The 14,228-nt window shown below is 35.8% G+C and overlaps 1 protein-coding gene across 8 annotated transcripts in view; it reads right to left on the bottom strand.

Moving 5' to 3' along the window:
- The window catches only part of FANCC (FA complementation group C), a 309,507-nt gene that overhangs the window by 84,237 nt on the left and 211,042 nt on the right, over positions 1-14,228 (bottom strand). For all 8 annotated transcript variants that reach the window (XM_061163684.1, XM_061163682.1, XM_061163683.1 and 5 more), the window contains one exon: positions 13,469-13,533. In XM_061163684.1, the coding sequence (XP_061019667.1) occupies positions 13,469-13,533 (65 nt within the window). The remainder of the gene's footprint in view (positions 1-13,468; positions 13,534-14,228) is intronic.

Raw genomic sequence — 14,228 nt, 5'->3', positions numbered from 1 at the left:
TAAAGAACAGCAAGGGGAGATAAAAAGGCCTTATTAAATAAACAATGCAAAGAAATAGAGGAAAACAATAGAATGAGAATGATTAGATATCTATTCAAGAATACTGGGAGATATCAAAGGAATATTTCATACAAGGATGGGTTCAATAAAGGACAGAAACAGTAAAGACCTAATAGATGCAAAAGAGATGAAGAAGAGGTGGTAAGAATATACAGAAGAACTGTGCAAAATGATCTTAATGACCTAGATAATCACGATGGTGTGGTCACTCACCTACAGCCAGACATCCTGGTGTGTGAAGTCAAGAGGGTCTTATGAAGCATTACCACAAACAAAGCTAGTGGAAGCAATGGAATTCTAGCTGAGCTACTTAAAACCATAAAAGACGATGCTGTTAATGTGCTGCACTAGATAATGTCAGCAAATTTGGAAAACTCAGGAATGGCAACAGGACTGGAAAAGGCCAATATTCATTCCAATCCCAAAAAGGCAATGCCAAAGAATGTTCAAACTACTGTACAATTTTGCTCATTTCACAACACAGAGTACTAACCATTATACAATCATGGCCAATTGCTCATTTCACATGCAAACAAGGTTATGTTCAAAATCCTTCAAGCTAGGCTTCAGCAGTACATGATCAAAAACTTCCAGATATACAAGCTTGGTTTCAAAGAGGCAGAAGAACAAGAGATCGAATTATCAACATTTGCTGGATCATGGAGAAAGCAAGGGAGTTCCAGAAAAACATCCACTTCTGCTTTATTGACTATACTAAAGCCTTTGACTGTGTGAATCACAACAAACTGTGGAAAATCCTTAAAGAAATGGAAATACCAGACCACCTTACTTTACCTTCTGAGAAACCTATATGCAAGTCAAGAAGCAACATTTAGAACTAGACATGGAATAACAGACTGGTTCAAAATTGGTAAAGTATGAGAAGATTACATACTGTCACCTTGCTTATTTAACTTCTATGTAGAATACGTCATGCAAAATACCAGGCTGGATGAATCACAAACTGGAATCAAGATTGCCAAGAGAATTATCAACAACCTCAGATATGCAGATGACACTACTCTAATGGCAGAAAGCAAAGAGGAACTAAAGAGCCTCTTGATGAGGGTGAAAGAGGAGAGTGAAAAAGCTGGCTTAAAACTCAACATTCAAAAAACTAAGATCATGGCATCCACTCCCATCACTTCATGGCAAATGGATTGGGGAAAAGTGGAAACAATGGCAGATTTTCTTGGGCTCTAAAATCACTGCAGATGGTGACTGCAGCCAAGAAATTAAAAGGCACTTGTTCCTTGGAAGAAAAACTATGATTAACCTAGATAGTGTATTAAAAAGCAGAGACATCACATTGCCAACAAAGGTCCATTTAATCAAAGCTATGGTTTTTCCAGTAGTCATATACAGATGTGAGAGCTAGATTATAAATAAGGCTGAGCACTGAAGAATTGATGCTTTCGAACTGTGCTGGAGATCAAGGAGATCAAACCAGTTAATCCTTAAGGGAATCAATTCTGAATATGCATTGGAAGAACTGATGCTAAAGCTGAAGCTCCAATACTTTGGCCACCTGATTCAAAGAGCCGACTCACTGGAAAAGACCCCAATGCTGTGAAAATTGAAGAGAAAAGGAGAAAGGGGCAGCAGATGATGAGATAGCATCATTGACTCAATGGAAATGAATTTGAGCAAACTCTAGGAGATAGCAGAGGATAGAGGAGTCTGGCATGATGCAGTCCATGGAGTTGCCAACAATCAGAGATGATTTTCCAACTGAACAACAATAACACAATGATATCTTCTCATTGTGAACAGTTTGTCTTTTCTCCTTAAATATTCACCCATTCTAAAATTCACTTCTTGTTCTTTACCACTTTTCTAAATGGCTGAGGTCTCTCAATAGCATTTATCTTCCACAGAGCTCTATCATCTTTATCTAACTCACCATCCAGGTTGTTTTAGACCTAAAATTAATTTGTGTGTTTTTGAGTCTATAATCTAAGTTGTTAACAAAAAGACATATTTACCTTGAGTTGTAAATACCTTAAATTCTTGGAATATATGAGTTTACTGAGTGAGATAGAGAAGAGAAAGCTGTTGTGTTTGTGTGTGATGTAGGCTGCTTTTTTTGTGTGTATATTTTGCACAGCATCTAGCAGAATATTTTGCACAGAATAAAGGCTCTATGAAAGTTTGAGAAATTGCAAAATATGCCTGAGCATTACATGCACTCATAATAAATCCAGAATTCTGAAATACAGGAGGAGCACATGATGATCTTGTCTCTATAGCCTTGACCAATCAGTTCTCTTCTCTAAAAGACCTATAAGTACAACTTTTCTCTCATTATCTTAAAAAAAAAAAAAGAAGGCGAGTCAGAGACTATGACTGGTCACTAAGTGGGTAAAAAAGATGACCTCAGCATCAAGAGCATTTATCAAGAACTGACACTTACAGGCTGCAGATTATATCTCCTAATTAGGCTGGAAAAAGTCCAAGATAATTTTCCTGAAAAATTCTAACATCTCAGATAAACTGAGGTAGCTCTTGATTCTACCAAAATGCAGACAGACCAAATGATAATCTTCCAAAGTGCTCACAGCCTTCTTTTACTGGAGTGTGGAGATTTAACTTCAACCAGACTTATGCAATATTTTCCAGACTGGATTATATTAAGCATTAGGTCTTGACTGATTGCCAGAGCAGCACTTCCAAACGATTTTTGCACAAGAATTCAACTGCAGAAGAATCAATGGTAACCATACACTGCTAGAGATATCCTTCCCATGTGGCTGTACTGCACTTTCCAAACCATCTGCAGCAAACCACAGAAATACAAGCTAAACTGATGATGCTCAGAAAGTCCAGAATGTTGCTCCTTCTAGACAGTTTATAGCAAAGAACAAGAGAGATTTTAAACATTCTGTCATTAGATTGTTGATTTTAGTTGGTGGCAAGTGAAACTCTATTTAAAGCACTATGACAAGATCATTTATCAGACCTCTAAAAATAATGCAAAAGGAAATTCCAAATAGGTTTTCCTATTTTTTTCCTTTTGTTCCACTGACAATTTATGCACTGAAGTTATTAATTTCTGTATTTTCTATAGTCTTTAGAATTGTTTTGAAATGAACTTTAAACATTCAAGTGGCAAGAAGAAAGTATAGAAACCCTCTATAAAAAAACAAACCCCAGAAAAAAGCAGTATAGCACTGTTTATAAGGGATATGAGTTAAGAGTCTTTGGTTGCTTTAACATTTGAAGCCATATTAGCAGAAGGAAAGTAATGATAAAACTCAAGTTTCATAAATAATAGGAGTGAATATCTGGATTCAAATGTACCAGAAAGTAGTTTGCCCACAATGCTATATTCAAATTCAAATTTTTTTATTTTTAAATCTTAAAAATACACAGATAATTTTAGACATATAGTAGTAAAAACTTACATATTATTATGATACATATTTTAATTATTATAAATAACTTATGACAGTAACAACTATAATGGCTCCAGCATGTTTGGCAGCTCTATCAAATATCATGATGCCATTCCACTACCTGATTTCACAAAATCAGTTTCTACTCAAGATAAGAGAACACACTGGCTGAATTTACTACAGAATTATAGACTTAAGAGTTCTGAGTCTCACACAAGCTTTCAGGGACCTAGGTTCTTTTCTGGTGGTAGAACCAAACTTCCTGGTTTTAGGTCTTAAAAGCAGGATTTTCAAAACTCATAAAGAGACTCAAAAAGTATGTTGGGTATAAAATTCCTTTTTAAATTTAGCTTTCTGGTAAGAATAACTGAACCTAACCCAAGAGACAGAATCTCTCTAAAATTTCAATACTTTCAGAAAAATATCCACAAGAAATTTCTGTTGAAGTCTAGAATTCTTTCTAAAAAGGAAAAAAAAAAAAACCCTCATAGAAAATATCATTCTAGAGAGCAAATAAGGAATGTATAGATGTGTCAGTGTCTAGGGGACATTCTGTTAGCACAGGCAGTGTCTCTTTAATTTTTTTAAAGAGTTTGAGAAAGATTAGTATTAATTCTTTTTAAAATATTTAGTAGCATTCTCCAGTGAAGTTATCTGGTCCAAGACTTCTCCTTGTTGGGGAGGATTTTGATTACTAATTCTATCTCCTTACTAGTATAGATTTATTCAGATTTTTAAATTTATAATTCAGTATGTCAATAAAAATTTATCTATTTCCTCTAGGTTATTCAATTTGTTGGTATATAAAGGTCTATAATCTGTCTTATGATCCTTACTATTTTTATGGCATAAGTTGTAACATCTCCTCTTTCATTTCTGGTATTTATTATTTGAATATTCTGTTTTTGTCAGTCTAGCTAATTTTGTTGATCTTTAAAAAAACCAAACCTTTTTTCTGTTGCTTTTCTATTCTCTAGTTTATCTCTATTATAATCTTTATTTTTTTCATTCTTTCTGAACCCTTGGGTTTAGTACGTTCTTTTACTAGCTCCTTGAGGTATAAAGTTAGATTACTGATTTGAGGTATCTCTTCTTTTTCAACAAAGGAATTTATCAGTATATACTTCCCTCTTAGTACTGCTTTTCCTGCATCTTATAATTTTTGGTACACTGTGTTTTTGTTCTCATTTGTTTCAAGATATTCTCCAATTTCCCTTGTGATGTCTTCTCTGATATATTAATTGTTCAATAGTATATTGTTTAATTTGCACATATTTGTGAATTTCCCAATTTTCCTATTATTGATTTTTAGTTTTGTACTGTCATGGTTAGAAAAGATATTTGGTAAGATTTCAATCTTAAATTTGTTAGAACTTGTTTTGTGGCCTGATATATGATCTATCCTGGAGAATTTCTGTGTGTGCTTGAGAAGAATGTACATTCTGCTATTATAAAGTGTTCTAAATATAACTATGAGGTCCTATTCATCTTTGATGTTTTTCAAATCCTCTGTTTCTTTATTGACCTTTGGACTGGTTGATCTATACATTACTGAAAATGGGGCACTGAAATTTCCTATTATTATTCCTGTGCTACTTTCTAGTTTTCCCTTCAATCAATTTTTGCTTCATATATTTTGGTGCTCTACTGTTAGGTGCATATATATTTAAAAATGTTTTATCTTCTGAGAGAACTAATCCCCTCTACCATTATATAATGTCCTTCTTTGTTTCTTGAAACAGTTTTTGACTTTGTCTAATAAAAGTATGGCCACCCCTGCTCTCTCGTGGCTACCATTTGCATGGAATATCTTTTTTCACCCTTTCACTTTCAGCTTTTATATATATCCTTACATCTAAAATGAGTTTCCTATAGACAGCATATAGTTGGCCTTATTTTTTTAGCCATTTAGTCACTCTATGTTTTTTGATTGGAGAGTTTAATGCATTTAGATTTAAAGTAATTAAGTAAGTCCCCCTACATATGAACTTTCAAGTTGTGAATATTTGAAGATATGAATTGCATTCACATGTTTAATCACGTTAGTTCACATGCCTGGCATAAATTGTCACATTCATGTGTCCTTTACAAGGGGTTGTTCTTTTGCGTACTTTGCTGTAGAGTGCTATTGTTGTGCAACACGAGGAGCTTACTAATGAAGACCAGATGGAACTGGAGGACCAGAGAAAGGATGAAGAGAGACAAAATGAAGAAATAACTGAAGAACCAAAGAGGTTCACGACACAAAATGGCAAGGGGATTGTCTTTATTTGAGGAGGCACCTTTGGCTTTTGAGGCAGAGGACCCAAATGTAGAATGGAACATGATGGCTATAGCAGGCGATCAGAATGCAGCCCAGTGTATTCCATGTTATTCTGTGTCATCTGGGATGAGAAAAAAAGAGCTGCTACCTAGACATCATTGGATCATTTTTTCAGCAGGGTAGATAGAATTGAACCCAGCAAGGAACCAGAAGCTGTGCCTCAGTGTCTGGCATGAGTGAAATGGCAGCTTGCCCTCCATCTCCTCCTGCTGATGATCTTTTACCTCTACCATCTCCCAGCCTCCTCTCCCTCATCCAGTCAGTAACTCTTCTCGCCTGTTTACTCAATGCCAGCCCCTGTATACCAGCTATTGTACTGTACTACTGTACTTTTCAAGGTACTCTACTATAAGATTAAAAATGTTTCCTTTATATTTTGTGTTTGGTTTTTATGTATTACTTGTATGAAACATATTATAAACCTATTATAGTGTTAGTTGGCTAACTAGGCTAACTCTCTTGGCCTTAGGAACAAACTGGATTTATGAACACACTCTCAGAACAGAACTCATTCACAAGTAGGGGACTTACTGTACTAGTAGAGAAGGATGTACTAGGTCATTTCACCATTTTCTGTCTGTCTTGTGGTTATTCTGTCCTCCTTCTTCCCACTTGCTGCCTTCCTTTGTATAGTTGAAAAAAAATTTTTGGTAGACACAGAATAACAGAATACACTGGGCTGCATTCTGATTGACTGCTATAGCCATCATATTCCATTCTACATTTGGGTCCTGTGCCTCAAAAGCTAATAGTGCCTCCTCAAATAAAGAAAATCCCCTTGCCATTTTGTGTCATGAATCTCTTTGGTTCTTCAGCTATTTCTTCATTTTGTCATTGATTCCCTTCCCATTTTCCTCTATGCAACTTCTATAGGTATTCTCTGTGTTGTTACCATGGGGATAACATTAACTATCTTACGGTTACAGCAATTTATTTTTTTATTGTTTTAACTTTTCTTAAATTGGGATATAGCTGATGTATAGTATCATATAAGTTTCAGGTGTACATGATTTTTAAAAGTTATACTCCATTTATAGTTATTATAAAATATTGGCTATATTCCCTGTGTTGTATAATATATCCTTACAGCTTTTTAAAATTTTATTTTTAAATAGAGGATAATTGTTTTACAATGTGGGTTGGCTTCTGTCATACAACAGTGTGAATCCACCATAAGTATATACATATCCTCTAGCTCATGAACCTCCCTCCCACCCCATCCTACCCCTCTAAGTTGTAGCTCATTTATTTTATACATAATAGCTGCTGCTGCTAAGTTGCTTCAGTCATGTCCGACTCTGTGCAACCCCATAGACAGCAGCCCACCAGGCTCCCCCGTCCTTGGGATTCTCCAGGCAAGGACACTGGAGTGGGCTGCCATTTCCTTCTCCAATGCATGAAAGTGAAAAGTGAAAGTGAAGTCGCTCAGTTGTGTCCGACTCTTAGCGACCCCATGGACTGCAGCCTACCAGGCTCCTCTGTCCATGGGATTTTCCAGGCAAGAGTATTGCAGTGGGGTGCCATTGCCTTCTCAGATACATAACAGCTAGTACCTCTTAATCCCTACCCTTAGCTTGCCTCTCCCCATCTTCCTTCTCCTCACTAGTAACTACTAGTTTGTTCTCTATATCTGTGAGTCTGTTTCCTTTTTGTTATACCTACTAGTTTGTCTTATTATTTTTCCACATATAAGTGACATCATACAAGTATTTGTATTTCTCTGTCTGACTTATTTCACTTAGCACAATACCCTCCAGGTCCATTCATATTGTTGTAAGTGGCAAAACTTTGCTCTTTTTTTGTGGCTGAGTAGTATTACAGTGTGTGTGTGTGTCTGTGTGTGTGTATACACACTATTTTAAACTGAAAAGTTCAGTTGTAGGAAAAAAAAATGTTTACTTCTTTGTATCTCCTCACTGTGCTTTATGTTTTTGATATCATAAGTTACATCTTGCAATATTTTTTATCCATTAACATGGTTTTACAGTTACCATTTTTTAATGATTTTTATATTTTAAGTTTAATTATGTACCACCATTACAGTATTACATGATTTTGTACTTGTTTATATATTTACTTTACCAGACAATTTTATATGTTGGGATGATCTGTGTTGCTGTCTAGAGTTCTTTTGTTTTCAACTTGAAAAACTCCCTTTAACAATTCTTATAGGAAGTTTAGTGGTGATGAACTCCTTCAGCTTTTGTTCATCTGGGAAGGTCTTAATTTCTCCTTCATGCCAAGGACAGTTGGCAGAATATAATCATCTCAGTTGGTAGGTTTTTACTTTTAGCACTTTGAATATATCATCCCACTCCCTTCTGGACTTAATGTTTCTATAGAATAATGTACTAATAAACCTTATGTGAGTTTCCTTGAATGTGATGAGTTGTTTTTTCTTGCTGTTGTCCATATTCTCTTTCTTTGGCTTTTTTGCCCCTCCAACCTCCTGTCTTTGCCTTTTGACAGTTTGATTACAACATTTCTCGGATGGGCCTTTTCAGTTCATCCTAGGTTGAGGTCTTTAACTTGGACGTCCAGTTCCTTCCTCAGATTTGACAAGCTCTTTGCTTTTTCCTTTCTTCTTCTGGCACTCTCACAGTGTGTATAACTGGTCCACTTCATGGTGTCCCGTTAGTTCTTAGGCTTAACTTTTCTGTATTCATTTTTCTTTACACTTTCCTAATTTAATAATTTCAAAAAACATGTCTTCCAGTAGCTTGATCAAGTCTTAACTGTTGAACCATTTTAGTGAATTTCTCAATTCAATCACTATATTCTTCAGCTGCAGAATATCTGTTTGGTTGTTCTTCAATAACTTCTGTTCTCTTTGCTGACAGTCCCATTTTGTTCATGCATCATTTTTTGGATTTTGTTTAGTTGTTTATCTGTATTCTATTGCAGTGTGTTGAAGTTTTTTTAGAACGGTCATTTTGAATAATCAGCTAACTTGTAGACTTCCATTTCTTTAAGGTAGGTTTGCAGAGATTCCTTTTATTCCTCTGATTGGGCCATGTTTTCCTGTTTCTTCGTGTGCCTTATTATTTTTTTGTTGTGCTTTTTGAATTTGAAGAGTCTCCTCTCCTGGTCTTTATGGACTGGTTCTGTACAGGGCAAGATTTTTAATCAATCTGTCTAGGGAACCTGGGGGGCCTTCAAACATTTTCTGGGGCTGCATCTTCTCTATGTCTGTGCACATAATTTCCCAATTAGAGAGCGCTGAGTTTCTTTTTCAAGGGTTTCTTATCTCTTTCTCCCTCTAGTGTTTATCTGTGGTACCACAGGCTCTCTGATGATAGGACAAGCCACGAAACTCTTTTGTTCTCTGCAGCCCCTCAGGCATCCAAGGAATGCTCCTTCACTTACTGCCTCAAGTCAGGGGACACAGAAACTCATCTCCAAGGTAACCCCCTTAAAAGGTGAAACACTGTATGTACGTTCTATTCTTCTCCCTAGCCCCCATCCTAAAAGAGAAGTTGTGAGCGGGGTACTTCGTCCTAACCTGAGCCAGCCTCTGTCTGTGCACGGCCAGTTCTCTGTTGCTACAAGAAGCAGCTGAGCACTGCTTAACTCTCCTTGGTCTCCAGCCATTAAAAGTAGGCTGATTTCCTGTCAGTGGTCAGAGTTAGGAAAGACAGATGGCAGTTCCTCAGGTAGTCCCCCAGAAGTTAGAATACTGGACACATTCCATTCTTTCTTTCCCAAGGGAGAAGCTTCAAGCTAGATTTTTCCTTCCAATCCCCCCAAGCCTGAAAAGTTTAGCAGAGGGGCTACTGTGGTTGATGTGAAATGGTTTTCTTACATGTTTCAATATGGCTATGCTTGGTTTTGAGCTTGCCAGGGGTACTTCATAATTGATTTCTGAATTTCTTATAAAGGCTCTTTGGATCATACACTACTATTAAGTTAGTGCTTCTGTCGGGGAACAAGACTAGTGCTTCCTATTCTGCTATCTTGCTGACATCACTCCTTAAGAATTTTTAAATGTTTATTATTTATTCAGTTTTCTTCCTTCAGTAATGACCCGCTTATATATCTTGTCCATTTCCATACTGGAGTGGTTGTCTTACGATAGATTTGCAGGAAGCATTTCTATAGTTTGCACACTAATCCTTTGTTTTATAAACTGTAAATATCTTCTAAATCTGGTTGTTATCTTCTATTCATTTAATAGCTTCTTGTTATTGCTTTTATTTATTCTTACTGAGTTTTAAGAAATCATCAACCTTACCTATGATGGGAGTTTGGTGTAGGGTGTAAATACACATTGCATCCTACTGACTTTTTAAATCCCCTTCAGTAATTTTTAATTCTATTACTTCAAAGATCCATCATTCAACATTCACCTCAAGGCTAAATCAAAGTCTCTACCTGATGTATAAATGATGGTAAGTGCTTTCCACACACCCTATGGGCACTTCATCTTATTTTTTAAGGTGTACTTTACCACAAAATGTACCTGTTTGAAAAGTAGAATTCAAAAGATTTTTATCAAATTATTGACTTGGATAACCACCATCATCATCGTCCACTTTCAGGACATTTCCATCACCTCAAGATCTTTTGTGCTCATCTGCAGGAAATCCCTCTACCTACCTCTGGTATCAGGCAACAAATAATCTATTTTCTGTCTCTATAGTATGATTTATCTATTCTGGACATTCTACAAATATGGAACCATACAGTATGTAGCCTTTCATGACTGGCTTAAGCATAATGCTTTGTTTTTAATAATTTAAATTATTTATTTATGGCTGCACTGGGTTTTCATTGGTGCATGCGGGCTTTCTCTAGTTGCGGATAGTGGGGGCTACTCTTCATTGCAGGCCCCAGGGCACACAGTTTTCAGCAGTTGTAGCACACAGGCTTAGTTGCTCCAAAGCATGTGGAATCTTCCTGGACCAGGGATCGAACCCATGTCCTCTGCATTGGCAGGCAGACTCTTACCCACTGCACCACCTGGGAAGTCCAAGCATGTTTTTAATGTTAACACATACTGTAACATGAATCAGAAGACTGTTCCTGTTTCACAGAGGAATAACATTCTATTGTATGGACAAAGCATATTTTATCCATCCATTAGTTGATAGATATTTGGGTTGCTTCTGCTTTTGGTCTATTATGAATAATGCCAGTATGAACATTCACATACAAGCGTTTGTGTGCTTATTAGCCATTTGTATATGTATATATATTTTCAGTGACATACATTCCCATCTTTTACCAATTTTTTTTTCCATTTATTTTTATTAGTTGGAGGCTAATTACTTTACAATATTGTAGTGGTTTTTGTCATACATTGACATGAATCAGCCATGGATTTACATGTGTTCCCCATCCCGATCCCCCCTCCCACCTCCCTCCCCACCCCATCCCTCTGGGTCTTCCCAGTGCACCAGGCCTGAGCACTTGTCTCATGCATCCAGCCTGGGCTGGTGATCTGTTCACCCTAGATAATATACATGTTTCAATACTGTTCTCTCGAAACATCCCGCCCTCGCCTTCTCCCACAGAGTCCAAAATTCTGTTCTGTACATCTGTGTCTCTTTTTCTGTTTTGCATATAGGGTTATCGTTACCATCTTTCTAAATTCCATTTATATGTGTTAGTATACTGTAATGGTCTTTATCTTTCTGGCTTACTTCACTCTGTATAATGGGCTCCAGTTTCATCCATCTCATTAGAACTGATTCAAATGAATTCTTTTTAACGGCTGAGTAATATTCCATGGTGTATATGTACCACAGCTTCCTTATCCATTCATCTGCTGATGGGCATCTAGGTTGCTTCCATGTCCTGGCTATTATAAACAGTGCTGCGATGAACATTGGGGTGCACGTGTCTCTTTCAGATCTGGTTTCCTTGGTGTGTATGCCCAGCAGTGGGATTGCTGGGTCATATGGCAGTTCTAGTTCCAGTTTTTTAAGAAATTTCCACACTGTTCTCCATAGTGGCTGTACTAGTTTGCATTCCCACCAACAGTGTAAGAGGGTTCCCTTTTCTCCACACCCTCTCCAGCACTTATTGCTTGTAGACTTTTGGATAGCAGCCACCCTGACTGGCGCTTTTACCAATTTTTTAACTGAGTTATCTGTCTTCCTATTACTGACTTCTTCGTATATTCTGGGTACGAGCTCTTTATCAGACGCATGATTTGAAAATACTTTCTCAGAATCTATGGCTTGTCTTTTCATTTTTTTAAACAATGGTAACAGATAATTTTTAATTTATTTTTGTATTCACTTGAAGATGGTCCTCTGGATTGTTTCTGTTTTTGAACTACTACAAATAAAGCAGCTATGAATATTTATATAGAAATATTTGTGAATACCTACATTTTTCTTTATCATTACTTAATACTTGAGTGGAACTGTTGGGTTCAATGGTAAGTGTATGTTTAACTTTATACTAAACCACCACATTGTTTACCAAAGTAGTTATAGTAATTGCTAGGCCTTTATGGAAATTCTATGCTTAACCTTCCAAGGAACTGCCATACTATTTTCTTCTAGGGCTTTACCACTTATGTTCTCATCAGCATTGTGTAAGGGTTCTACTTTCTCCACATCCTTGCCAAAATATCGTTTTCCATTCTGTTTGTTGTTTTTTTAAATTATAGCCATTCTACTTAGGTGTGTTGAAGTATCCCACTGTGACTTTAATTTGCATTTCTGTAATAATTAGTAATTTTAAGCCTCGTTTTATATGCTTATTGGACAGTTATACATCTTTGGAGAAATGCCTAATAAAGTCTCTTACCCATTTTTGAATTGAGTTTTTGTTGTTGATTTTAGAAGTTTTTTCTATAGTCAGGATATTAATCCTTTATCAGATATATTATTCCCAACTGAATGATATATCTCACTTACCAGGTGTTGTATTAATTGTAATGATATCCAGTTTATCTACTTCTGCTTTGTTTCTTATGGCTTTGGTGTTGTATTCAAAAAAATCCCTGACAAATCTAATGTCGTGAAGATTTTCTCCAGTGTTTTCATCTAAGAGTTTTATATTTTACTTTAAGGGGTTAAATACAAAGGGTTCCTAAAGGCTGAGGGCAAACACCATTTCAGACAGAGCTTTAATTGTCAACAGCTTTATAAAAAAAAAATGTCACAAATTTCTTTAGTCCCAGATTCTCCTAATGATTTGTTAAAAATAAAAATGCTCACCAATAAAAACAACTTTGAATTCTTTCATTTAGTGAAGAAATATTTTGTAATGTGATTAATTGCATTTTAATTTGTCTGAATCTATTTGATTTGTTTAGTCTAGATTTTGGTATATTATGTTTCTTAAAATAGGTTATTTGTGCACACCAAATATCTGCTGCCCTGTAAATAATTTTGCTTCTGTAACTGTGTGTGTGAATGATACAGCCTCACACTAGCCATGCATTCTTTCTTTTGCATTGTATACTGCATATGTGGGTATCAGTTTTACTCAACTGGTACCCAGAAGACATTGTTTGATCTACTTAACAACCTGAGAGTTGAGAGAATAGTGATTAAAAAAAGAAAATTTGTAAAAATTGCCAATTTGCCATGAATCCCCCTGAAAATAATCTCTCTATATAGAATATAACCGTAATTATGAACTTGCATTTCCTAAGAATTATAAAACTTTTCTTTCATAACCAAACTGATACATTTTGAAACTTGAGAAGGAGGATGTTTAGTTTAACACCTACCGTCTTTGACTGTTAAATCCATTAAGATGATTCTCCCGGAGTTCAGACACTAATGATAAAACCATCTGTAAAACAAAATCAGTTGCAGGTTAACTCACGCTGCAAACAGGATTACATCAGTTCTCTTTTTCCTGGTGTGAGTGATATTTCCGTTGAGATTCCCCACTCTCTTCCCCCAACAATACTCCCCTTGCTTTACTTTTTCAAAATAAAAAGAAAGCAGTGCCAAATCACATTTACTAATAATCTGGATTTTATGTTTAATGTCTGTTACTCTGTATTCCTAAATATTTAAGCAAATGAATACTAGACAAGTCATTAATTTCCCCCAAATTAAAACCAAACCTATTAAAAATAAAACCATGTTAGAGTTAGTTTACTTTTTTCTTTCTTAACTTATTAATTTTTAAAAATGCTGTTAATGTATACAGCTTCCAAAAGACTAGAACAGTATTCAAATATTAAAAATCTCAAACATTTTTTAGAAGAGCTGTGCTAAGACCATAAATTGTTCCTTGAATTTGGCTAAAATTTAAGGCAGAAGAAATCACAGCTTTAATACTAAGATGTAAATACATAGAAGGTTGTTATTTATTGAATATTTTGCCTTAACATAAAATTCCCACCAGGTTATTTTTAAATATGAAATTTGTCCAACAGTAAAAGACTGTGTTTATATTGGTTAAGGAAGTCTCTTCTCCCAGAAATCTTTGAGAGAATAAATGAGATGTGTTAAGGGACAGAGAGGTTGGTTGATTTA

This window comes from Dama dama, chromosome 16 (assembly GCF_033118175.1).
Source record: "Dama dama isolate Ldn47 chromosome 16, ASM3311817v1, whole genome shotgun sequence".
Taxonomy (NCBI): domain Eukaryota; kingdom Metazoa; phylum Chordata; class Mammalia; order Artiodactyla; family Cervidae; genus Dama; species Dama dama.
Note: the sequence above shows the minus strand (reverse complement) of the source record. Positions and strands in the feature narration are given on the sequence as shown.